Raw genomic sequence first — 22,283 nt, 5'->3', positions numbered from 1 at the left:
CCCGAGAAGAGCCCACCTTTGTCGAAGTCTAGTCGGATTGCTTGTCCAACGTTAGATTTAAACTGTCTTTCAGATCACTCACTGAGCTCCGTTGACGGAAACCAAGGCCTGCGCTGCGGGGAACTCGACTGAGCTCAACATGGATGACCACGGCGAATTCGACAGCGTCTCATGGCAACGAGAAGATACGCCGGAAGGGGAATCCTCAGCTCCATTTCACGGCAATTTGCCAGATAGATCCGTCAGCGCGCCGCGAAGCGACAGCATATCCAGCGAACCACAGGCAGGTGAACATGCGGACAATGTCGACCTGGGTGGCATAGGTCGCGACGGTATTTTAGAAGTTACCGTTGACTCACCACTAAAGGAGAACGATGGGACAAAAGATGCGTATGTTTCGTATCAGGTTACCACTCATGTGAGGCTCATCGCTTGCTCTCTCCAGCACGACCTCCAGGCTGACTTTTCTTTCGCAGACAGATTTCAAGTCCTTTCAGAAAAGCGACTTTGCCGTGCGGCGACGCTTCACAGACTTTGTCTTCCTCCGACAGACGTTGCACAGAGACTATCAAGCCTGCGCGATCCCGCCCCTACCGGAGAAGAATAACATGGCTTACGTTCGGGGAGACCGGTTCAGTACAGAATTCACCCAGCGGAGGGCTTGGTCGTTACATCGCTTCCTCAAAAGGTGTACTCTACACCCAGTGTTACGAAGAGCTCCCATATTACTATTGTTCCTGGAAACCGGGGATTGGAATGCACAGATGCGATTGAGACCATCGCGAAGCAACACACTGGGTGAGGGTGGCGCGAGTAACCCATCGGCTCCGCCAGGGTTCTTCGATAACGTCGCAGATACCATGTTAAACGCCTTCTCCAAAGTGCACAAGCCCGACAAACGGTTTATTGAAGTGACGGAGCGTGCCAACAAACTCGATGAAGACTTGTCGCATGTCGAGAAGATTATCGCCCGCGTCGCCCGCAGAGAAGGGGACCTCGAAGCCGATTATGCCGACCTCGCCAACAATATGCGCAGATTGACTCCACTAGAACCAGCCATCGAAGCCCCCCTCCAGACCTTTGCTGGGTGTGTGGAAGAAACGTCGAGGGGTTGGAAACAGCTGAAGGACCATACAGATCAAAATTACCTGGGAAGCCTCCGAGATATGGAAGCCTATATCAACTCTGTCAAGTCGCTTCTGAAGACGCGCGAGCAGAAGCAACTCGATTTCGAAGGCCTCACAGAGTACCTACAGAAATCCACTTCGGAACGAGACATGTTGGCGTCAAGTAATCCTTATTCACATGGCAGCAACCTGAACCCTGCCACATTCATTCGCAACAAGGTCGAGGACATGCGCGGAGTTGACCATGAGACGGCCCGCCGCGAGCGCGCTCGCAAACTAGAACTCAAAATCGCCGAGCTCAACCGAGAGGTCGACAGTGCAAAGTCTACGAGCGAGATGTTTGACGAGCAGGTAGTCCGCGAGGTTGCGGATTTCGAAAGGATCAAGGGAGTGGAGTTCCGGGACAGCCTGGGAGCTTTGGCAATGCAGCATATGGAATTTTACCAAAATGTTATCTCGACGTGGGAAAGATTCCTGGTCGATATGGATGCTGACAAGCACATACACAAGGACAAGGGAAGGGCTGCTGCATAGTGCTATGGAGTTAAAGTGTGGGCGAGAAAGCCTGGAGCGGGCGTTTGACATGCTGAGTCGGTTTCATGCCCTCATTGACAGGTGGTTCCTCTTCGATCATGAATGCTAATGAAAGTGCCGTTGGTGTACCTATGCTTGGCCTCGACCCTCCTCTTTGGACCTGGGGACCTGCTTCCTGTGCCACGATGTAGCAAATGAACTAGCTAGCTGGCGAGAGAAGCACAATGAATCGAACAAGGCCGACCCTTCCTCTGTGGAAAGGAACTTCTTCGCGTGAATCTACCAGTGTTTCCCGCTTTTCATCATGTCTAGTACCCGACCATGTGGATCTGCCGTTCGCCTAGAGTTGGAGACTTACCTCACGAGAGCAAAAGACAAGAGAAATCAAGGAGAAATAAAACAGCTTCTGACTCGCCTGCGAACTTCCTGCCCTTGTATACTCCACAGGGAATTGATACCTGGGACCTATGTGAAGATGAAATGGTATGTAGGCGCCGGATTGCTTGGCCCGACGACCGTCGCGAAGTCTGGCGGATAAACTCCGGATAAACTTCGCGTCTTCTGGTTCACCCCCAAAAAGTTACGGTCTCGACGAATGTACAGAGGATCGACGTCGTCCTTGTAAGAATCCAAGCGCAAGTGCCCGAGAACGAGTACAATGTCTGTCAGTAAGAAGTATGCCGGTCTGCCGGATCTGGTAAGCTCTCTCTGATCCAGTCTGTTGCAAAACATTCAAGCACTCTCTTTCGCTGACCGTCACTTGCTCCCGCTAGGACGCTGCCCCCGAGGTATACGAGACGCCAGAACTGGCAGACGATGTCTCGACGCTACCCACGGGGACAGTTCGCACAATCTCACCCTCCCCGTCCGATGACGGTGACGATGACGAATCCCGCCCGGGCCTCGATCGCCATCCACTCGACCGCGACGGTGCGCGGCGGCGGTTTGAGCCCTCGGTGGTTGACGCCCGGGACGTCGACTTCTCTGACTCGATTGGGGGCACTAGACGCGCATACCGGACGCGGAGTGCGCGGCGGAGAAGGCGGTGGCATCAAGGAAATGGGATAGAGGACGGCGGCGACCCGAGTGACAGCGAGGAGGAGACGCTGGCCACCAAATTGGCGAGACTGAAGCGCGAGGCCGAGGAGGTCAGGCTAGAGTTGGAGAGGAGGGAGAGGGAGAAAGAGAACGACAAGGACGAGGACGGGGAATTTGAGGATAGCCTGGAGGAGCAGCAACAACAACAGCAGCAAAATCAAGGAATTGGGGGCGCAGCTGCAGACGACCAAGACGTGGATGTGGATGGTGTGCGAGAACTCAGTCGGGTGTTGGACGGTTTGAGCTTGAAAGCGAGATTGAAGACCGGCACCTCGGCGGAGGACGAATTCCTGTCAAGATTGAAGTCGAGTTCCCTGCAAGGCCAGCGCCATCAGCAGAAAGAGAGTGGCACGATGTCGTCGAACGCAGTGGCAGCAGCACAAGCTGCACCGGCCACCCTATCTGCCGTGGCAACCTTTTCGGACCGTCTCACCGCCTTAGAATCCGCCCTGGGCGTGGCCTCTACAAGCGCAGCTTCTCAGACTGGGGCCATCCTCCCGAATCTCGCCAGCCTGTCCACGCAGGTCACGACCTTATCCGCCACGCTCGCACCACAAGCAACCGCGTCAGGAGACGCCCCGCCCACATCTGCATCTCAAGGCAACACGGCGCTGCTGGAGACCATTTCCGCGCGACTCAAGACTCTGATTAGCGAATCCGACCGTCTGGCCGCCTCTCGCAAACAAGCCCTCGCGTCCCTGGCCGACCTCCACGACAAGCGGATGCAACAGCTCGTCTCGGCGACGGTGCATTCCAACACCCGCCCTCGCCTTCGAGGATTCTCGACCACCAGCAGTAGTGTCGCGGGCGCGGCCGCCGCAGCCACCGCGCACGCCGTCGAGAGCAAACCGGGAGAGAACATCGCTGCCGACGCCGCCGCCACCGCCGCGGCGGGACCCGGCGAGGAATCTCTCCAGATCCAGAGCAAGCTCTTCCTGGACGAGCAATCCTCCAAGATCACGGCGCTGTACAACGTCCTCCCCACCATCCAGGACCTGCAGCCCCTGTTGCCCGTCGTGCTGGAGCGGCTGCGCACACTGAGCGTGATCCACGACGGCGCGGCACAGGCCAAGGCGCTGGTGGACGCGTTGGAGAAGCGCCAGGGCGAGACCAGGGAGGAGGTTGCCCGGTGGAGGGAAGCGGTCGACACGGTCGAGAAGGGCATGGCCGAGTTGGAAGGCGTCATGAAGGAGAACGTCGAGATTCTGGGAGGGAGAGTCAGAGAGGTCGAGGGTCGGATTGGGACATTGGAGCAGAGATCATAGCAGGGCAGATAGCAGGAAGAAAATGAGCAGGTGAGCAGGTGAGCAATGGGATGAGTGGTGGTGGTGGTGGTGGTGGTGTCCTGGATAGATGGATGGATGGAAAAGGGGGTTTTTCCCCGTATCATAAAAAGAGGAGACCAACCCAAAAAAAAGTGTCTACCATTTCATGCCATGGACCATCTTGATGGCGAAAATGCCATGCTCCTCCAAATACTACTGCTACTGCTTCTACTAGTACTACTACTACTACTACTGTGCCCTCTTTAGAATGTACAACCTGTTCTCCAACCCCCAATGGGCCCACCACCCCTTTGTCCAACTCGCTCGCCGACCCAGCACATTGTGCAGTCCATAGCCTTCCCGGAGCAGGTCGTGCACGACTCCGTACAACCGTTTCACCTTGTCACCGTACATGGCGTCCACGAGGCGGGAGAGGGCGTCGTCTTCCCTCCTCTCGCCCCTGCCGCCCAGGACCAGCGTGCCCCGCCCGACGTCGGGGCCGACGAGGCGCAGAGGTCCCAGCGAGGGGACCTTGTCGACGACGTCCCAGCGGCCGATGACGCGGGCGGGGTCCTCGACGACGACGTAGTCGAACCGCGCCCAGAACATCGGGGAGAGCAGGTCCGTCTCGTTGTCCGATTTGTCGTAGACCCACCGCGTGCGCAGCGTCGACACGAGCGCCGGCTTGTCGCCCGACGGTGAGCCGGGGAGGTAGAAGACGGGCCGGCCGTGGCCTGACGAGTTCGTAAGCGACGGCGTGGAGAGGAAGTGCGTCACCCCCGTCTGCAGGGCGAGGTTGGTCAGGTGTACGCGGACGGTCGGTTGCGGTGGGTAGTTGAGCGAGAGGGCGTGCAGGGACGACAGCGCGTGGGCGCCTGGATAGGTCTGCGCAGACAGCGGGAGGAGGAACACGTGAGAGATAAGAGCGGCAAAGATTGTAGTCAGGACGATCAAGTTTGTGACGAGGTGGTGGCGCAGATGGCGATCGCCGAGGGTGGAGATGTGAGCAGCGACTCTGGCGCCCGCTGCGGTCAGCGGAGGGATGATGGGGAGGAGAAAGCGTGTCTCTTTGTGTGCGAGGCAGGAATATAAACAGACATAACCCATCGAGGGGACTATGAGGTCCAAGCTCGACGTTGCGATGCTGGGGTAAATGAAGGCGGCAGGGATCAGAACCACCACCAGGGGATTCATCAGAAGCCGCGGCAGGGCGTTGGTAAAGTACCAATACCAGGGGCTCGTCCCCCAGGCAGAGGCCCCGAGGCTTCCCTCTGGTGGGAAGACGTTGGACAAGAAGGCCACGAGTTCGGGCCAGAGGAGGTTTGGCGACTGCCAGAAAAACGTGTCGACAGACACGGTCAACAAAAGGCCCGTGACCGTCGCGGTGAGGATGGCCGGGATGAAGATCCTGCGGACCAGGGAGACGGCCACGGGGAGGTTGAACCCCGGGCGGAGCAGCATGTAGAGGCATTGACAGCCTAGGAGAAGAGCAATCTCGGAGCGGAATATGATAGCTGCGAGGGTCAGGAGGTATAATGCCAGCTTGTTTCGTTTGACCAGGGATTCTGTGGTCGACGGCGTAACCGGGAGGAGGAGGGAGAGTGCAATCGTGCCTGGACGGTCGTGTTGTTTTAGCAGTCTCCTAGTTGGTACGGAGTGGTTGCGGGCCACATACTCATCCCAAAGGCGAACATGTTGGGCAATGTCCGCGACGAATAATACCAGACATGAAACTGACTTGCTTGGAGGATGGTGTACCAAGCTGCGGCAGTCTTGCCATAAGCTCGCCTCACCCCTGATGCGTAGTAGGTGAGAGCAGCTGCATTGAAGAGACCGAGAATCGAGCGGACTAGAGTATCCAGAGTCAGTGATGAAAAGTGAATTGCGGTACGGTTCGATCCTGCATGCTGTGTGTCTCTCTCACCGAGTAGTTGCTGCTGTCTCCCATCAAGATTTCCGAGCCAAACAAACGGCCTCGCGACAGCTGCTAGAACCACAGCCCCAATGAATGTCCGAGGCACGGCGCCAGGAAATGTCATATGGTCATAGAGGGCCCTGAATTTGACATTTGCGTTCTGGGTAGGCACGCCATATTCCAGTATGTCATGGACAGCTTGGATATTGAAGGACTCTTCGACTTTGGTATAAGGGGAGATGTACAGGTGGCACAGGATGAGAAATGGGAAAAGGAAGTAGGATGAATGCCAGAGCTCGAGTCCACTCATGCTCGTTCTTTATTCAGGAGTGCCAACAGTTGATGAGGAGGATCAACATGTACTTGAGTGATAATGAATGAGGTTGACAGAGGGTGAGGGATGGATGGGTGGGTATATTATGTGGCTTCAGCCTTGTCCCCACAGCCTTGTGATACTATTTCAACCACCGCCTTTCACTTCACACATGGACAATCCCTGGATCACGGTGACTACAAAAAAGAAGTATTTGATCCGTCTGGGAATCGAACAGAATACTTTCTTCGTCTCAAATGGCAAAAAGTTTAGTGAATCCGACCAAGCTGATATTACCTTTCCCACTCGAACCTCAGTAGGTGTTGCGGCTCCTGTCCTCACCCCGGTGGTGAGCGTTATCGAGCAGTCTTACAACAGCCACTGTATCGGTTCTATGACCTACTCCGTAAGATGGAATCTTACTTCTTCGGTTTTTGACGTGGCGAGACCTTACTGCTAAGCAGCGGCCACGTCTGGAAAGGCCCCTCCCACCAAACCCACTAAACTTTCCCGAACATGATCCCTCGAAGATCGCAGGTATTATAGGTCTCTTTACCGCTGTGTGAACTTCTTTGTTGGGATATGTTGGAGAGATTTCTGGGATTGCAATTAATATGGTTGTGATTTTCTCATTGGCATGTGATTGCCTGCAGAGCTGTGAATCTGAGGCAGTTAGTGGAGACAGGTGAGGCAGAAACACAGTGGGACGAGAAGCGAGTGTAGATATTTATTTGCTGGGCGGGCCATTCCTGCCATTTGCTATCCTGTTAGAAGTCACAACTTCTCTTGCGAATCCCGCGGCAGGTGAATCTCTTCCAGCTGTTTGCCAGCAATGTCGAATGGCACGCAAGAGACGGTGGTGGCGATGAATCTCGCTGGCTTGGTCTTGGAGGCGTTGTGCCACCGATGCATGGTGCCTCGTTGGACAATATGGTCCCCTGGCTTCAACAAGACCCTCTCTCCACCGTCCAACTCATGCTCAATCTCCCCGACCACACAGACCGAAAAGTCAATGGACACGGTCCGATGCATCACACTCGACCCTCCAGGCGCCAGATCGACAATGAGCAGGTTCACTCCGTTGGGTGTGACAATGTTGGGGGACGTCCAGCTTGTTGGTCCCTCGGTGCCGAGATACGCTTTCACGTCTTCGTCGTTTTCGAGTTTGGCTGGGACCGACGACACGGAAAAGGAACGGGCAAGCCCACCGACGTTCGGGACAGGGAAGTATTGTTGTGCGGGCGAATCCAGATACACGCTCTTGCCGTTGGCATCGTGGGTTGCTATGTGTCGCTTGACAGGGGGGAGGTCGGTGACAGATTGGAGCATTCCAGACATGGTGGATGGTATGCGACCGATCTTGCAGGGGAGATCAGGTTTCAATGGTGCTCTGGCAAAACTCTTGATAACTTGGGAGGATGGAGAGGAGATACGAGATGGAACATGCACACCCAGGCGTCTTATATAGACTGTTCGGTCCTGCTGCATTCCATCTTTATCTGAGTCAGTTGATAGATGTGGCAGCTCCGACCCCGCCCACGCACGCTATCGACGTCGCATGCCATGAGTGGTGCGGAGATGGAAGATCCCACGACTCGGTTCATAATAATACCCTCGGCTTCTCAAAAAAGATATTAATACATCTGCGATATGTGATGGAGTCCATTGAGCTAGAAGTTGGTCGCAAAGGTATCTCTAGGGAGACACCATGTATCTGTGTCCAGTAAGGCCATCGAGGCTGACGGTGAAGGCATTGTACGGAGTACACAGAGAACCCACGATATAGGAAGCGGGTTTCCGAAAGAGGTTTCCCAACGAGGTTGGGATATCAAAGCTGCAATGTCCCGATGAGGCTACCCCATGTCTTTGATCTCCTTTTCCGGCCCGTCGCCCACTTGCATATGGCAGATAGGGGCAGATATATAGATATGTGGACAGCGGTAAGATCCTACAATCTTCGAAGGGTCTGTATTCGGTACTCCGTAGCTGAGTGGGAACTTGTGATTGGGACACATTCTACCAACCCGTTGCATTGGCTCACGTTGGCTCGGATGCTCGGCCGTATAATGTTGCCTGCGCCGATCATGCTTTCGTGGCTTCAACATCGTCAACACTGAGATATCCCTTCGACCGTCCCCTGTTTATTCACCGCAGATCCTATGCTCGAGCTGTGACTTCAAAAGGATAGTGTCTCTCTCGTCGCACCCATCATTGCGCATAGGACGTTTTAATCCGTCCTACCAAGACCGACAAAAATGCTCAGTCTTTTTGGCTTTGGGCCGTTCATCTACGGTGAGTACCAGACCAGATCCCCGCCGAGATCAATATCATATCCCTTTCTATTGCAGTGGTGCTGTGACACTAACCGGCCGTCTTCTACATCAGCGAGTTGCCTTCTCCTCAACGCCATCGCGATCCTGTCTGAAGACCGCTTCCTCGCTCGAAGTACGTCCAGCCCCGAATCTCACCGATCCTGCATTCTTCATACTCTCTCTCTCCCCCGGTTGTTTCTGTCTCGCGCCGCGCATCCTTCATGAAAGATCAAGATGAAGCAAAATACAAAAGGGCTAACGGGTCAAACTCGGCGTAAACAGTTGGCTGGGGCAAAACCTCTTTGAACGACCCTTCTGCCGGCGCTGCGTTCGGTGCTCCCGGTCAGGACCCGGAGAGCTTTCGCAGTAAAGGCATCAACCTGATTTCGAGTGTCCGCACTCTATGTCGAGGTTAGTACACCTCCCAACATGACCGGGCCTGGCATGCTACATTGGGCGAGGCCGTGATTCTGAACCGTGCTAACAAATGCTCGTTGTTGGGAGGATGGAAACAGTGCCGCTGATCCTGGTGAACTCTTTGATTATCATTTACGAAATTATGCTCGGATGATATCAGCTCCCACCACCACCGAATCAATGGGGCACAGTTCATGAGGAGTCCGGGTCATTCAGTTGGCCTGCCACACGAACTGAGAAAAAAAGAAATTATCAGATTCACGGACACTTGCAAGCAGAGCGATCCAACGCTCTGTCTGCAACCCATACTACGAATGATCCGGGCGAAGAATATCAGACATGGATGTATCAGTCGCTGGAAGCCTAAAACTCGAGATTCAAGAGATAGAGATGTCTCGTATCGTCCACTCGTGGCGGCGGACCGACACTGAATCAACTCGGCCGATCTGTCCTTCAGAGCCAGCTCGCCCCATAAGCCGTCATCGGCCTTCTTGGATCTCGAAAACAGCCGACCCTCGACTCGACGAGCCACCAGGTAGATTGATCTGAAGCAGAGATCGAGCACAGCTTCGAGTCCGAGCCAGCGCTGCACCACACCCGTCTTCGCGGGCGTGCTCAACAGCGCCGGAACGCTGCAAGAGGGGGAAACTCCCCGTGTACTGCTCTCTAGTAAAAGCAGACCGTGACCTACGAACAGCGGTGGAAATGCAGGAGTCTTGTCTGGCTGCATCTCCCCGAGCGAGGCTCCGTCCACCTCTGCGTGGCAGACCAGGGACATGCCCAACCGGACGTGGATGTCAACCCAACTACCTGAGGCCTATAGGAATATTGGGCAAGAAAAGAAAACACGGTCCGGGGAGCATCGAGGCACCAGCGCGCGAACTGAATCCGGGGGACTAATATTTCTGGCAAGATCTATATTCATGATCGTCTCTGTTTTCTTTTCTTTCACCTATATGCGATTTTTGATATTGCTCCCCCTGTAGGTTTTAAATGTGTTTTCACCTTCATTAAACGAAACGCTCCGCACTTTTCACTTGGCCACCAGCGAGAATGGCAAGAGTATTCAACACGCAGGTCAGGATCATTCGCATCTTCAAGTCGGGACTACCCATGTCTTGGTCCCGCCATAATCGGATTGGACCACGGCATAGCCAACACTAGCCTCGCGAAGCCACGTGCCCACGAGCCCTGTCAACCGGTTCTCGAACTGGACCTTATCAGCCCTGTTCCCTCTCGATATCTTCCACGGCACCTGACTTGTCTGGGATCATCCAAGCTGAGACCGTGTTTTGTTTTTCGACGCACTCGCTGCGTCGTCGACGAATACATAGTTTTCCGTCGTAGGAATGCGCGCGACCTGACCGTCTATTTGATATATCGGCTTGCCAACCGAGCAATGGCGAAACACTGGGTTCAGTAAAGTCATGCTGACGATGAAGGCGCTGTGTAAATGCCGTCACCGCATAGTAAAATTTCGTACCAAGTCATAAATTCGGGAGCGTGAGCGTGCAATTCACACGCGAAGGTGATCCGGCTGACAACGGACAGATATATCGACGATTTTGTGCTGCCGGGAGTATAAGTTCCAGGTAGACCAACCATGGCAAGATCCCCAAAACATTAGTTTCGCTTCGTCGGCTTCTAATAATGCGTCAAAAGATATATGTGCAATGCAAACCAATGTCGAAGATAAATCCACTCGAAGCTGCGCTGGCACCTGCGCCTTCGTCATGATAACACGCCGAACGACTTCTTTCGAATGCTGAAACGATTTCTCTTCTCCTTCTCCTTCTCTTTTTCTGGAGGATCCGCACTCTCTGGTGTTACTGAGGGAACCATATTTTCCTCGGATGGATTCGATGTCGGCTTGTCTCTTCTGGTCAAGGATCCGAATCGCAGACTCTTCGATCGTTTGAACCGGTCGAGACCTGAATGGCCACTTCCGTTTGCTTGAACGGTGTGCGCTCTTTCAAGGGCGTTACGCCTATCCTCCTCGGCCTTTGTCGCCTTACTTGCTTCCATGGCCGCCTTAAGTTCCGCCTCTTGTCTCTTGTGCGCTTCTGTAATTTTGTTGGCTAAGTCTTTGCGGCGTTGTCGTTCGGCTTCTTGTCTTTCCTTCTCTGCCTGTTTCTCTGCCGCTTTCCGTGCCTTTTCCTCTTTCGCCTTTTCTTTCTTGCTTTGCACAACAGGACTGGTCGGTCTGGCTGGGGTGAAATTAGGAGGCGACTGGGGTGTTTCAACATGGCCGTTGGCCTTAAATTGAGGTGGCGCGGTGACCGCGTGATCGAGCGCCGCGTATTGTGCGGCTTCTGCAGTGGACGCTGGAGAGGCCATTGGACTGAATGTCTCAACACGATGCAACTCCGCTGAGTGATTGGCATCAACACCAAGGGGATTGGTTAGATCTTGCGAAGCTCGTCTCTTTCCCTCCATTCTTTGCTCCTTTTGAACGGCTTCGAGTGTTGTCTCTTGGTAAAATAGCACGTAGGCACATGCAAGCCCTGGTTTATCTCCGAAGAAGTTGCGGACAAAGTTTTTGTCGACAGGTTCAACCATCTCGTCGTCGAAAAGAAGCCAGCCCCGATCCTGGGTTTTGATAACCGCGACATAGTGGCCATGATATGGTCCCCCGCCAATATGAACAACCACTGCATATAGCTCGTAGAGTCGGTCAGGATCCTCTGCGTCGTCGGTGGTGTTGAAGAGTCTCAAATGATAAGGATACACAACTTTGTGGAATAACTTCTGCAGACGCCCGAAATCTTCAGTATACTTAAAACGCTTCAGGTGTAAAGCCAATATTCGTGGAAGTCGCTTGATTTTCATTCGCTTCTCTGCTTCCTGGAGGCCGCCACAATTGTCACAGTGGAACTTATTTCGCTCGCAGAGCATCTCCTCCTCGGAAAATCTTCGTAAACACGCGGTGACCGATGAATGCTGCTCCAAATCGACCGAAAGATCTAGGAAAGGTTCGTCACGCTGGGAAACGTTTTCGCAAGTCAAGCATCTGGTTTCAGACGTAAGTGTACCTTCGAAAAGGCCGTGTAGCCACTTTGTCGGAGAATTTGCTGTCGGAGCTGGTAATATAGAGGGAAATGATACAGTCGCTGATTCTGTTCTGGCCATATCCGTCGCTGGCTCAATTGCGGGTAAAGGCTCCTCCGATTTCTTCTGCGCAATCACTTTTCTGTCGTGATCCTCGATATTCTCCACCACGGTATTGAGGAGGAGGTTGAGAAACTCATGCGCATCCTGGTGCATGGCAGACCTGAACATCTCATTTTCCTTACGAAGAACCTCGAGAAATCTGTGCCCGCTCACGACTCCCATCCTCGACTGATGCAAGACGATGGCCTCGAATATGTCCTTCATCGATGTAAAAAGGCTTTCTGGCATGTCATAATCCTGTGAGTTATCGTAAGTCATGTTCAGAATGGGGCCGTTCAAAATCGCCTGTTTCTTCTTGTACTCCGGCGAGTCTTTATCCTCGGGCTTCTGTTGTTGTTGAGGAGGAGTACCGGCATTTCGCGAAGATGCAGGCCCTGGGGGTGGCTTCTTCGCCGCGCCGTTTTGTTGATTCGGCGGTACTCGAGGAGGAGCGTGCAACTGAGCATGGGCAACGGCGTCAGGGTTGGACCGGCGTGGATACGAAAGAACGTGTTCTCGGAAAGGCACCGAATAATAGAGACACTGCAGGATCGAATTGCAATAGCTGCGAAAATCAGACCAAGAACACTCGGCGTGGATGTTGTTTCAGCACTGACCAGCTGTTTCCGAACTGCAAAAGATGCTGTGTTAACAACGGAGGCAAGGATTTTTTTCAGACAAGACCAAGACATACATTTTCCATGCCAAAGAATTTATCACTGCCATCGTTGCGAAGCGGGCCAGCATTCGCTAGCATGCGCTCGAGAGGGGTTGGTAGAGGCGCATTTGCGTCCTTTTTGGCCGTGGACGCGCCTACTGCTGGTGCAGATGCATTCTGAGGAGAGACCAGGCCGTTAGTTACTATTTATTCCACAGTAGCCGACAAACAAAGACGACGGAAAACCGGCGCAGCCTCCACCGGGTATATTTGAGAGACCTGCACTCACCTGGCTCTTCAGCTTTCCAAAGAAGGAAGTCATGGTTGACGCGCCTCATCTGCGGACACCCGAATACATGGGCAGGTAAACTAGAGTTGTAATCAGGCTGGAGAGGAGCGCATCGGGAGTAAAGCGACAGGAGAGCAAGCGGGAGGAGGTGAGGTCTGTAGGCCGGAGAGGGTCAGTGCAGGAGGTGGCAGAGTGGTAGTTGTCTACATCAGCTTTGAAATCGGAAGGGCTTAAGATGGTGGTAGTGGAAGTAATATGGTAGCAGTCCGAGTAGTAGTAGTAGTACTCCTGCTTGGGAGGCAGCGAGCTAACTACGATCAACCAGGAGTAACAACTGGGTGGGATCCTATCCCGTCTTCTGGTTGACTAGGTGCAGACAGGGTCCCGACTCGTGGTTTGTGGCGGGGGTGGACGTGACAAGCGCAGCAGCTAGAAGCGACGGAGTTCTGGCTCCTGGGGGGAGGCTGGCCAAAGCGAGCGCGTTGGATCCTGGGTTGCATGTCTGGCTTCACGCCGAGGGGCCTTTTGATGGACGCCCGGCTGGAATAATAGTGGGCAATTGGTGAGAACTCGGCTGTGCACCACCAGCTAGAAGGAACCCGCCCCTCCATCATCAACGCCCGTCAAAAACCCCCCTTAGGGCCAGCGTCACCCACAGGCTTGAGCCAAAGTGGTCACTCAGCGAAGATCGCGATTAATGATAATCGGCTGCCCACCCAACTGCTGCGTCTCGAAGAGGCCCCTGGTTCCATGCCATGTACGAGGTACCTATTGTCGCACTGAAAGGCCCTCGCTTCGCATGCATTCCCGCAAAACAATGTCAAACAAGATCAACACTCGGGTCAAGAGATCAAGAGATCACGGGTCAGAGGTTGTGCACCCTTGTCTCTCCTCCCACGAGTTTTCGACTGGGCTTTTCCTGCAACCGTGGGAAGTCTCCGTTTTGCCCAAACGGCGTCCGCTTCGCTAGACCAACTCTAGGGTATCCAGCTCAACTGCCGCATGTGCCTGGTGTCTCCAGGAGCAAACGTTCTAGCGCCTGGCCTTGACCACCTCCAACCATTCTCCATCGACGATAGCTGACGGGGGTTACAGATCGCTTGAGAGCGGAGGACTTATCGAGCAAGCCGAACACGCGATGCCTACTACGGAAGCACCAAAGACAGTGACTCCCTCTCCATCATTGCCCATCACGCCAGGGCTTCGGTATCGAGCTCTTCTCCCTCATTGTCCTTTTCCGTCACTTGTGATCGCCGGCGGTTAATGTGGAAATCGGCAAAGTCGGACCACGCCATCAGCTAACTATCCGTGCGTTCATACTTCCCGCTTCCTTCTTAGAGGCTGAGCCCGGAAGACCTTGTTAGAATTTGCCTGATATCCTCGAGCGCTGTTTCTTAGGCGCTCATGTCCCCTCTTTATCCCACTTCTCCAGCATTAACGCCAAACAAAAGTGCCGATCTACAAGAAGGAGGAACCCCCGAGGAGCAGGCACAGCAGGTGATTTAAAAACCTCCGCAAAGAATATTCGAAGGCTTCGCTGCAGAACTCCACGTGGCGGAGTAGAGCTGATTAGGTTCAAGCCAGGTGGACTCTGCACTTGGACCACCGATCTCAGATTTATTAACCACCTCGCCAGCAATCAGCCAGCTACTCCGACGTTCAAGTCCGCATAAGCTATGATCAGCACCTTTGGCGACATCGCCCACACTGAAGCCCTGTCTTCGCCTGATTGATCTCAAGTCAGCATTGTTACAATTCGCATTGAGACCTCGAGAACTTGGTCCCATGATGATGCTGACCCTGGTCGACCGTTTTGCCAGTCAAAACGAACTGCACATCCATATCCGCCACCAACCGTTGGACGCGAGTAGTAGAAGCTCATCCCCTTCCTTCGAACCTCGCTCCTAGCCTCATTAGGAAATCCTCGGGGGTAGTTCGCTTTTCACTACAGGGCACGATACTATGAGAATGAGCCACGACCATTGCAATAGTCGCTTTTTTGAAGCGGGGAGACCAGCCAGGGGTACTCGGTACTGTTTGCAGCGTGCTTGCACACAAAAACGCAGACTCCACTACATATTCTGGGGTTGTCAACCTCAAAAAGCGTTCAAGGCATGCGAAAGACAGTCTATTCAAGGCGAATTCTCAGTCTGGAAAGCCAAGGTGAATCAAACGCGACTTTCAGGATTGATAGACTCGCGGATCAGTCCCGCAATCGCAGAATCTCTGTGAGGAATTCCTCGAAGCTCATGGTGACATATCCATCTCGGTCGTCGTCGTATTTCTTAAAGACGTCAGTCATCCTTTTCAGGCTGATGCATGATTGCACAAATAGATCAAAGCTCATGCCTTGGTTCTGGATGGGACTGCGATCATTGAATGTGTGATAGAGAATGTTGACGAAAGGCGGGGACAACCGATATCCAAACGCCGTCAGCGCCTTGGAGAACTCTGCCAGCGATATCCGCCCGCTCCTATCCTCATCAAATTTCTCGAACAGGGCGCGCCACGCGGCCAGGAAGCGCCAAAGGTTTTCAAACTCTTGGTAGGTGATGGTCGGGCCTAGGTACTGGTTTGGAGGGGAGTTGGTGAACATGCGCATCAAGGAAGAGATGGTTCGCCCATCAAAAGGGGTGAAGTCGGCATTCACCAGGGCCGAACCCAGCTCCGTTGTCGTCAGTGATCCGGTGCCTGATGCATTTGCAGCACGGAAAAGAGGCTGTAAGTCGACTGTGTCGGGATCTTGGGGTGCAGGTGTCCTGGACGGATATTGATTCGTTTCGTGCGAAGTTCGTCGCGCGTTGGCAGGATCGATCGGCGGACGAGACGCGTAGCCGTAGCTTGTTGGAGGAGGTGATTGCAAGCGGGAAAACTGGTTGTCACCATAATATTGACTGTTTATTGGGTGTTGTTGTGGATTTATTTGCACGGGAGGCGGTCGATAGGAGTTCTGGGGGATGCCCGCAGGGGACGGACGACGGCCCCCAGCCAACGGAGGCTGCTGAGCGTTCGGATTCGAAGGAGCTTGGTTTGGACTGGGACGGAGAGCTTTGCGATTTGCTTCGAGTTGACTGAGGGCTTGCGCAGCCTGCTCAGGCTCTGCGTGACTGTCATGAACAGAGAGAGTCAGTGAGTGAAGCGGGGGAGGGGTCTGTAGTCGTACGCAGGCAAGGCATCAGGATTGAAGGCTCTGTTGTATGCCATCAGAGATGTGTTGGAGGAGGATAACAATATTTTGTCAATTTGAAAGAGGGCGAGGATCACACGCTGTTCGAGAAAGACAGCGATCCATATTTGGTCATTGTGAGGCTGACCAAAGAGCTGCAGCTGGGAAACTGACTTCTTTGCATGATGACGATTTCTTGGGGCTCAGGTGCCCAAGCTGAGGTGGGCGCAGGCAAAGAATGACTTTGGCGGGGCTGGTTTCTGGGCGCAGTCCCCCCTAATTATTCCTATCTTCTATCTGTGAGCACCTCCTCGTCCGAGTAATAGCCTCACCTCGGTAACCAAAAACGTAAAGGGTCGGCTTGAGTGGCTCGCCAGGCGTATCGCAAGGCTGCAAACACGATCTCTGGACGAACGGCCCATTTACCAAAGTCGTCACACCCAAGATAATACCTCGTACAATAGGTGTCTTTGACAGCTCGGGACTGCACTTGTATACGAACAGACCTGACTAACTCATGACTAACATAATTCTCTCAATCGTGGTAGACGTCGGTCCGTTGGTTCCGCTATCTTGCTCAGTCTCCCGCCCTCGATTGGGCTTGTAACGCCCTCTTAGTTGGGTCGGTATCTTTTCCGTCTGCTTTGGCCGAATACATTCACCGTGTTGATGGCTTGAAGTAAGATATCGGACGAGTAAGCTTGAATTATTCTGTGTGCCTGGTCATTCTGCTGAGAGTCGACCCGGCAAGCGTGTATTAGTGTGCATGAGATCTGCCAGCTGGCTTCAGGCGTCGGGAGAGATCCGTAGCCCACCCATGGGGCCTCTGTGCAACAAAGATGGCCTGAAGTTTAGCCCCTCTAGGCGGTCGTTTCGTAGGTACCTAGAACGCCTAAGTTACCTAGTGATGGTGGTGAGTGGTGAAGCTGCTTAACTAATTAGTTGCCGCGCTGCCACCAGCTGCTGGCCCGGAGCTCCCCCCTGGAGGGCGCGTGGCTCTGCGTCGCTGTCTTCGTCTGTGCCACTAAGGCGGCTTCGTTAAGCAGCGGAACCCGCCTCTGATCCTCCCGAAAGCAACCATTGATGCAGACGAAATTCATCATCCATGCCTCTCTTTTCCATCCAGAGACGGCCTTCTCCTTAGTCGAGTTAGTCTATATATCTCTGCGTCTTCTTTCTGCTCTGCTTACATATACTCCTATTGACTTGGTATCAGAAGTCGCTGTGCTGTTGTTACACCTGAATTCCAACCTGTGCAACCTCTTTTCGACCGATGCCGCAGTCCTGTTCTCGCCTCTGACGCCCAGCTCAAAATCGTTCCACAAGTCAGTGTTGCAGCATGAGTCCCGTTCACACACAAGACTTCTGGCTTTTTGGCTATGGGTGAGCTATATTGTCCCTCACTCGCTGCATCATCATGGCCGCGACGACTGATTGAATGCTCTCAATCAATAGGAGCCTGATATGGAAACCTCCACCACATTTTGGTAAGAACTGAGTACCGTCTCAGCATCCTTGCAGACCAGAGTTCATGCCCATTAGATCAGCGGATTCCAGGGTATATCAAAGGTTACGTTCGACGCTTCTGGCAGGTAGGAGGCATTGTAGCAACCTAGCACAAGTCAACCACTAGCTAACAGAGTTCGTTCACCTAGGCAAGGTAGGTGTCTCTCGCGTACCGATCAACTCACGTTTGCTGAGCAAGCACCCCAGCGAGGACCATCGTGGAACCCCTGACGCCCCAGGAAGAGTGGTCACGTTGATTGAGAGATCTTTTTGGGAAACGCTTGACGACCCTGTACGACATACACCTCAGCCCTAGCGTAAACGTCATCCTTCGTGTGTGACTGACAACCATCAGCAACGCCATACAGAAGGGGACGTGGTTTGGGGCGTCGCCTATCATATCATACCATCAAGAGTCAAGGAAGTTCAAGAGTACCTCGATATTCGCGAAATGTATGCCGTCTTGACCGCTTCCAAATTGCTTGTTGACCTCGGGGCAGAAATGGATACAGCATTCAATACACTCCCTTTCACCCTGCGGACACTTCGCTTGCAGATCTGCATTGCCTGGTCTATATCGGTATGCCTGACAACCCTCAGTTCTTGGGTGCTTTGCCGCCGGATGAGGTTGCAGAAACGATCAACGCCAGTATCGGTCCAAGCGGGGAGAATAGAGAGTACCTTCTCCATCTTGAACAGGCCCTGAAAGAATTGAGCCCAGACAGCCATGACGAACATATCGCAGACCTCACGCGACGAGTGCAAGCTCTTACTCCGCCCCATAGATTTCCGCGTCGCCCGTGTGCACCTGAGAATACCTTGCGAAAAGTCAACAGTACTGAGGAGCAGGAGGAGATAGAGAAGGAAGTATGATTGCTTGTGGTATGGACATTCTTGGATATCTCTGGTGATGTGATCTCATGCATTCGAATTGGAATTCAGCGGTGCGGTTTCCGACCAACAGCTTGGTTCAATCAGTGGATGGACTTCGTGGGTATCTTTGCACAATCAAGTCATTGTCCCCGATCTTCTTGGTCTATTGTCGATGAGGCCCCTGCTGGCCATAGGGGTTGTTGCCCCCTTGCTGCTGGCCTCCTCCATACGGACCGCCTGGTTGTGGGTATTGCGGATTGTACTGCGCATATTGAGCAGGATACGCCGCGCCGCGACCGAAACCCTGAGGGTTCGGGTTCCGTGGCTGGGTCCCAGGCTGTTGATAACCACCTGGCGCCATGGGCATTGTATATCCACCTCTTCCGGCGAAGCCACCACCGCGACTCGCGCCTCCCTGCCTATTGTCCTGGGCATGATCTACTCGAATCAGACGACCGTCGAATCTGCGCAAGAGGTCAGTTTCTCGAGGGATGTGAATGCCGCCCTGTCTCCTCACTCAGTGTTGTTCATTTTCTGAAGGGCTTCGTCGGCTTCCGCTTTCGTCGCAAACCGCACAAATCCAAAGCCTCTGCTGCGATTTGTGTCGCGGTCTTTGACGACAACCTGAACAGCATCAGCCATCCCTCTCACAAATCATCGACGCATCAATTACCGCCTCCTCCACCTTGCCGAATTGCTGGAACCCTTCGTATAATGTTTCGTCGGTAGTATGCCAGGCAAGACCTCTGTTGGAAAGATCACGTCAATTTTCACCGGGACAACTGCATTTGTAAGACTTTGGGCACATACCCAATGAAGAGCTTCGCCATAGTGCAGTCGATTGGCCACAGCCAGAGATGGTACTGTCGCAAAGTACTTTCGGCCCCCTTCAAAGTAAGCCCCCGAGAGCGGTCTGAGATACCCAGAACTCACCGCACAAAGTCACGGATATTGAAGAAGAGACAATAGTCAGGATTGGGTTGTCATGAAGATTTCATTGGTCAAGAATATGCAGCGGTTCATGCAATCTATCAATTAGAGCGTCTGCAGTTCAGCCCCAATCAACAACAGACTAGCATCGATATCACGATTCCTTGTGCCTTTGAAGTCGCCGGGTGAAACAGTGACAAAGGAAGTTGAGTGGGATCCGCCGAGCGGGCAAGATGCCCTCACTTAAGATCGGCAGGCTTCTGAGGGTACCACGTGGGAAAAGCAAAGCCCATCTCCTAGATGTGGTCAACAGCTGGGAAGTATAGCGGCACCCAATTCTCAGAAGGAGCGAGAACCTGTCCCCCGCGCATACGGGGATGTTGGTACCGAATCTCTCTGACGAATACAATCTACTTGCGGGCAGCCGTTGACGCGAAGATGACTTCCTGAAAGTTCGATGCGCAAAGACTTCCGGATCCAAAGCAAAATACTGGAGTGGAGTACAACAATCACTCGCTCTGGTGCACTCGCAAACTCCTTGTGATAGGGTGATGTCAGGACAGTTGAAAGATCGTGCAATACGAGGGTGGTGTCGAGGCACTGCTGATACGGTGGACCCGAAAAAGCAAAGGAAGAACGGCTAACAGTGGGCCTATCCAACAAGGAGATCTCCCAGCACAGTGGAAGCCCTGTTCGGTGGAAAGAGTCATTGGCGCAGGACACCCTTTTATTGCCTGGAACTACGATATAGCAGGTCTCTATCAACCGCTCAAGTTGCATATCAGCCCTATAGGCAGAAAGCCTATTTACTTGGTTGCTTCGATGACAAGTTTTCCAAACCCTCGAGGCAAAGCGGTCTCTGTCGAAGGTCGAGAAACCATCCGGCCAGATCACCATGGCAGCTTTTGATCTTCGGCCTTCAGAGGTTCTGAGAACGATTCGTTAGGCGGTGTTGGACCGTGGCCAACAAGACAGCACCAGATGTTGTAGTGGAGGGAGGGAGGGGAACCAGTCTCAGAAAGAGGCAGGTGATGTTCGGGCACCACGAGCTTGACCGCTGGTTGAATCTGGGCAAAGGTAGGGCTGCAACAGGATTGATCGAGCTCAATCAACGGGAAAGCCAACGGGACTATGGGCTTCGCCGCATCATTCGACGCATTCTACTGGGTGAACTGGACCTCATGTCCTTATCAGAGACTTCTACTGGCAAAGTTGCGCACCGACATACCCCGCCTCCGGGAAAAGATGTTCAACTGATGCGGCCGAGGAGAGGATACTCGAGGACAATTTGGGTTCCTCTGTGTGACGAGCACTTTCTGAATGGGGTTTGGATGGGTCGACTTTTGAGCATTTGGAGGGAGAGGTAACGGTCCTAGCGTGAGTGGATGCGCCCAAGATCACAGATCCAACTGACTCAGAATCAAGAGATGAAGGTTGGTGCAGCTTTGTTGAAGCTAAGGAACCAAACTTTATAGAGGGCATCCATCCGGGTCTGCTCGGGGAGCCATCAAAAGAGATGGAGAAGCGGGCGTGCCAATTGAGGGTGGATGGATGGTTGTGTGTGGATGGGGAGTTGAATCCTCATCAGTGGCACAGTTGCCGGCCAGTGCCTTGGGATCCTAGCATCCTGGGATCCTAGGCTTGGGGGGGTTGGAGGGAGTCTGAGAGGTTTGTGTGGTGGGAGCTCGACTCGACGAAAGACCGCCGCATGGAACTAACGTCCAAGATGCTCTAGCGACCCTCGCAACGCCTCTTGAGCCTGCAGCCAAAGTCAAATATGAGCACAACGCCGACACTAGAGTACCTGGATTCAGCAAGACGAAACTCTCAAAAAGGGAGCAACAGCTTGGCTGCCTTCTTGACCCAAACCCTCGTTTCCCGGTATTGGTATTCCCAAGTCTCTCCTCGACTTCTCTAGGCTCCGGGGCCTTGGACGCTACAATGGCTCCACCGTGGTCACAAAGCCTATAACTAGCAGAAAAGCACGAAATCCTCCGATATGGACTAGCACACCCCCTCGCTGGAGCACATGTCGACCAACCCACACCTGCATCTTGGGTTCCCTCCCCCTCCAAGTCGAAAACGCTCCACTGGTACCACTGCAACTTGACGCCTAGGTTGAGAGGACATACCCAAATACCCTCCCCAAAATGTGACCTACAGATTGGACCAGGCGTGGAATCTCTCCTCACCGACTTCTCTCCTGCCTGTGCCTGTGCCGCTGTCCGATGACCCCATCGTCAATTGCTTGGCCGGACATTCTAATAATGTGGGGGTCATCATGTCTGCCAGTCCGTCGCCGAGCATGGCCAGATATTTTGGACTACTGTGCTTGTAGAAGGACCAAGAGTGACCTACCACTGCCTACCCAAGCACAAGGTGTCCGCGGCTGGCCGGCTCTTCTCGGCCTTACTGCGCTGGGACCTCCATGACCGCAACGTTACCTTGGGACATTTTCTTTGTGCATGAAGAACTGCAAGATGAGAAGGTTATCGCATGTAAGCTTGACTGGAGTGACTGGGGTCCTGCAGAAATGATCTGCAGTCAGCCCTACGTGTGCCTACGATCCACATTTGGCCTCCTTTTCGCCCCAGCCTTGACTATCGGTATGTTTCCGACCAGGTCAAAGAACAGTATAATTCGCCCATGGGCGTCTTGCGCTGAACTGCCGGTCCCTGCACCTACAAGAGCATCTGGCGCCTTCCGCACAGTTCTGTTTGGGAGGTAATG

General features: G+C 53.5%; 7 protein-coding genes across 7 annotated transcripts; 2 read left to right on the top strand and 5 right to left on the bottom strand.

Moving 5' to 3' along the window:
• Nucleotides 1-139: 139 nt before the first annotated feature.
• On the top strand, nt 140-1,661 carry AYO20_03300 (hypothetical protein; the record flags this gene model as incomplete). The annotated part of the gene is made up of 2 exons (XM_022641603.1): nt 140-418; nt 477-1,661. 2 exons carry the CDS (start codon nt 140-142, stop codon nt 1,659-1,661), a joined length of 1,464 nt encoding a protein of 487 aa, XP_022502463.1.
• A 658-nt stretch (nt 1,662-2,319) lies between these two features.
• On the top strand, nt 2,320-4,024 carry AYO20_03299 (hypothetical protein; the record flags this gene model as incomplete). The annotated part of the gene is made up of 2 exons (XM_022641602.1): nt 2,320-2,358; nt 2,435-4,024. 2 exons carry the CDS (start codon nt 2,320-2,322, stop codon nt 4,022-4,024), a joined length of 1,629 nt encoding a protein of 542 aa, XP_022502462.1.
• A 249-nt stretch (nt 4,025-4,273) lies between these two features.
• Nucleotides 4,274-6,249, bottom strand: AYO20_03298 (hypothetical protein; the record flags this gene model as incomplete). The annotated part of the gene is made up of 3 exons (XM_022641601.1): nt 4,274-5,637; nt 5,700-5,873; nt 5,949-6,249. 3 exons carry the CDS (start codon nt 6,247-6,249, stop codon nt 4,274-4,276), a joined length of 1,839 nt encoding a protein of 612 aa, XP_022502461.1.
• A 777-nt stretch (nt 6,250-7,026) lies between these two features.
• AYO20_03297 (hypothetical protein) lies at nt 7,027-7,590 on the bottom strand (the record flags this gene model as incomplete). The annotated part of the gene is made up of 1 exon (XM_022641600.1): nt 7,027-7,590. One exon carries the CDS (start codon nt 7,588-7,590, stop codon nt 7,027-7,029), a length of 564 nt encoding a protein of 187 aa, XP_022502460.1.
• A 3,122-nt stretch (nt 7,591-10,712) lies between these two features.
• AYO20_03296 (hypothetical protein) lies at nt 10,713-13,111 on the bottom strand (the record flags this gene model as incomplete). The annotated part of the gene is made up of 5 exons (XM_022641599.1): nt 10,713-11,944; nt 12,014-12,696; nt 12,749-12,762; nt 12,826-12,966; nt 13,079-13,111. The coding sequence occupies 5 exons, from the start codon at nt 13,109-13,111 to the stop codon at nt 10,713-10,715; spliced, it is 2,103 nt and encodes a 700-aa protein (XP_022502459.1).
• A 2,170-nt stretch (nt 13,112-15,281) lies between these two features.
• AYO20_03295 (hypothetical protein) lies at nt 15,282-16,282 on the bottom strand (the record flags this gene model as incomplete). Its single annotated transcript, XM_022641598.1, has 2 exons — nt 15,282-16,185; nt 16,242-16,282. 2 exons carry the CDS (start codon nt 16,280-16,282, stop codon nt 15,282-15,284), a joined length of 945 nt encoding a protein of 314 aa, XP_022502458.1.
• Nucleotides 16,283-18,786: 2,504 nt separating this feature from the next.
• AYO20_03294 (hypothetical protein) lies at nt 18,787-19,453 on the bottom strand (the record flags this gene model as incomplete). The annotated part of the gene is made up of 4 exons (XM_022641597.1): nt 18,787-19,087; nt 19,141-19,247; nt 19,297-19,369; nt 19,434-19,453. 4 exons carry the CDS (start codon nt 19,451-19,453, stop codon nt 18,787-18,789), a joined length of 501 nt encoding a protein of 166 aa, XP_022502457.1.
• Nucleotides 19,454-22,283: the final 2,830 nt, after the last annotated feature.

Source organism: Fonsecaea nubica (genome assembly GCF_001646965.1).
Source record: "Fonsecaea nubica strain CBS 269.64 chromosome Unknown Scaff15, whole genome shotgun sequence".
NCBI classification, from domain to species: Eukaryota; Fungi; Ascomycota; class Eurotiomycetes; order Chaetothyriales; family Herpotrichiellaceae; genus Fonsecaea; species Fonsecaea nubica.
The sequence above is the reverse complement of the archived record's forward strand: the minus strand, read 5'-3'. Positions and strand labels throughout refer to the sequence as shown.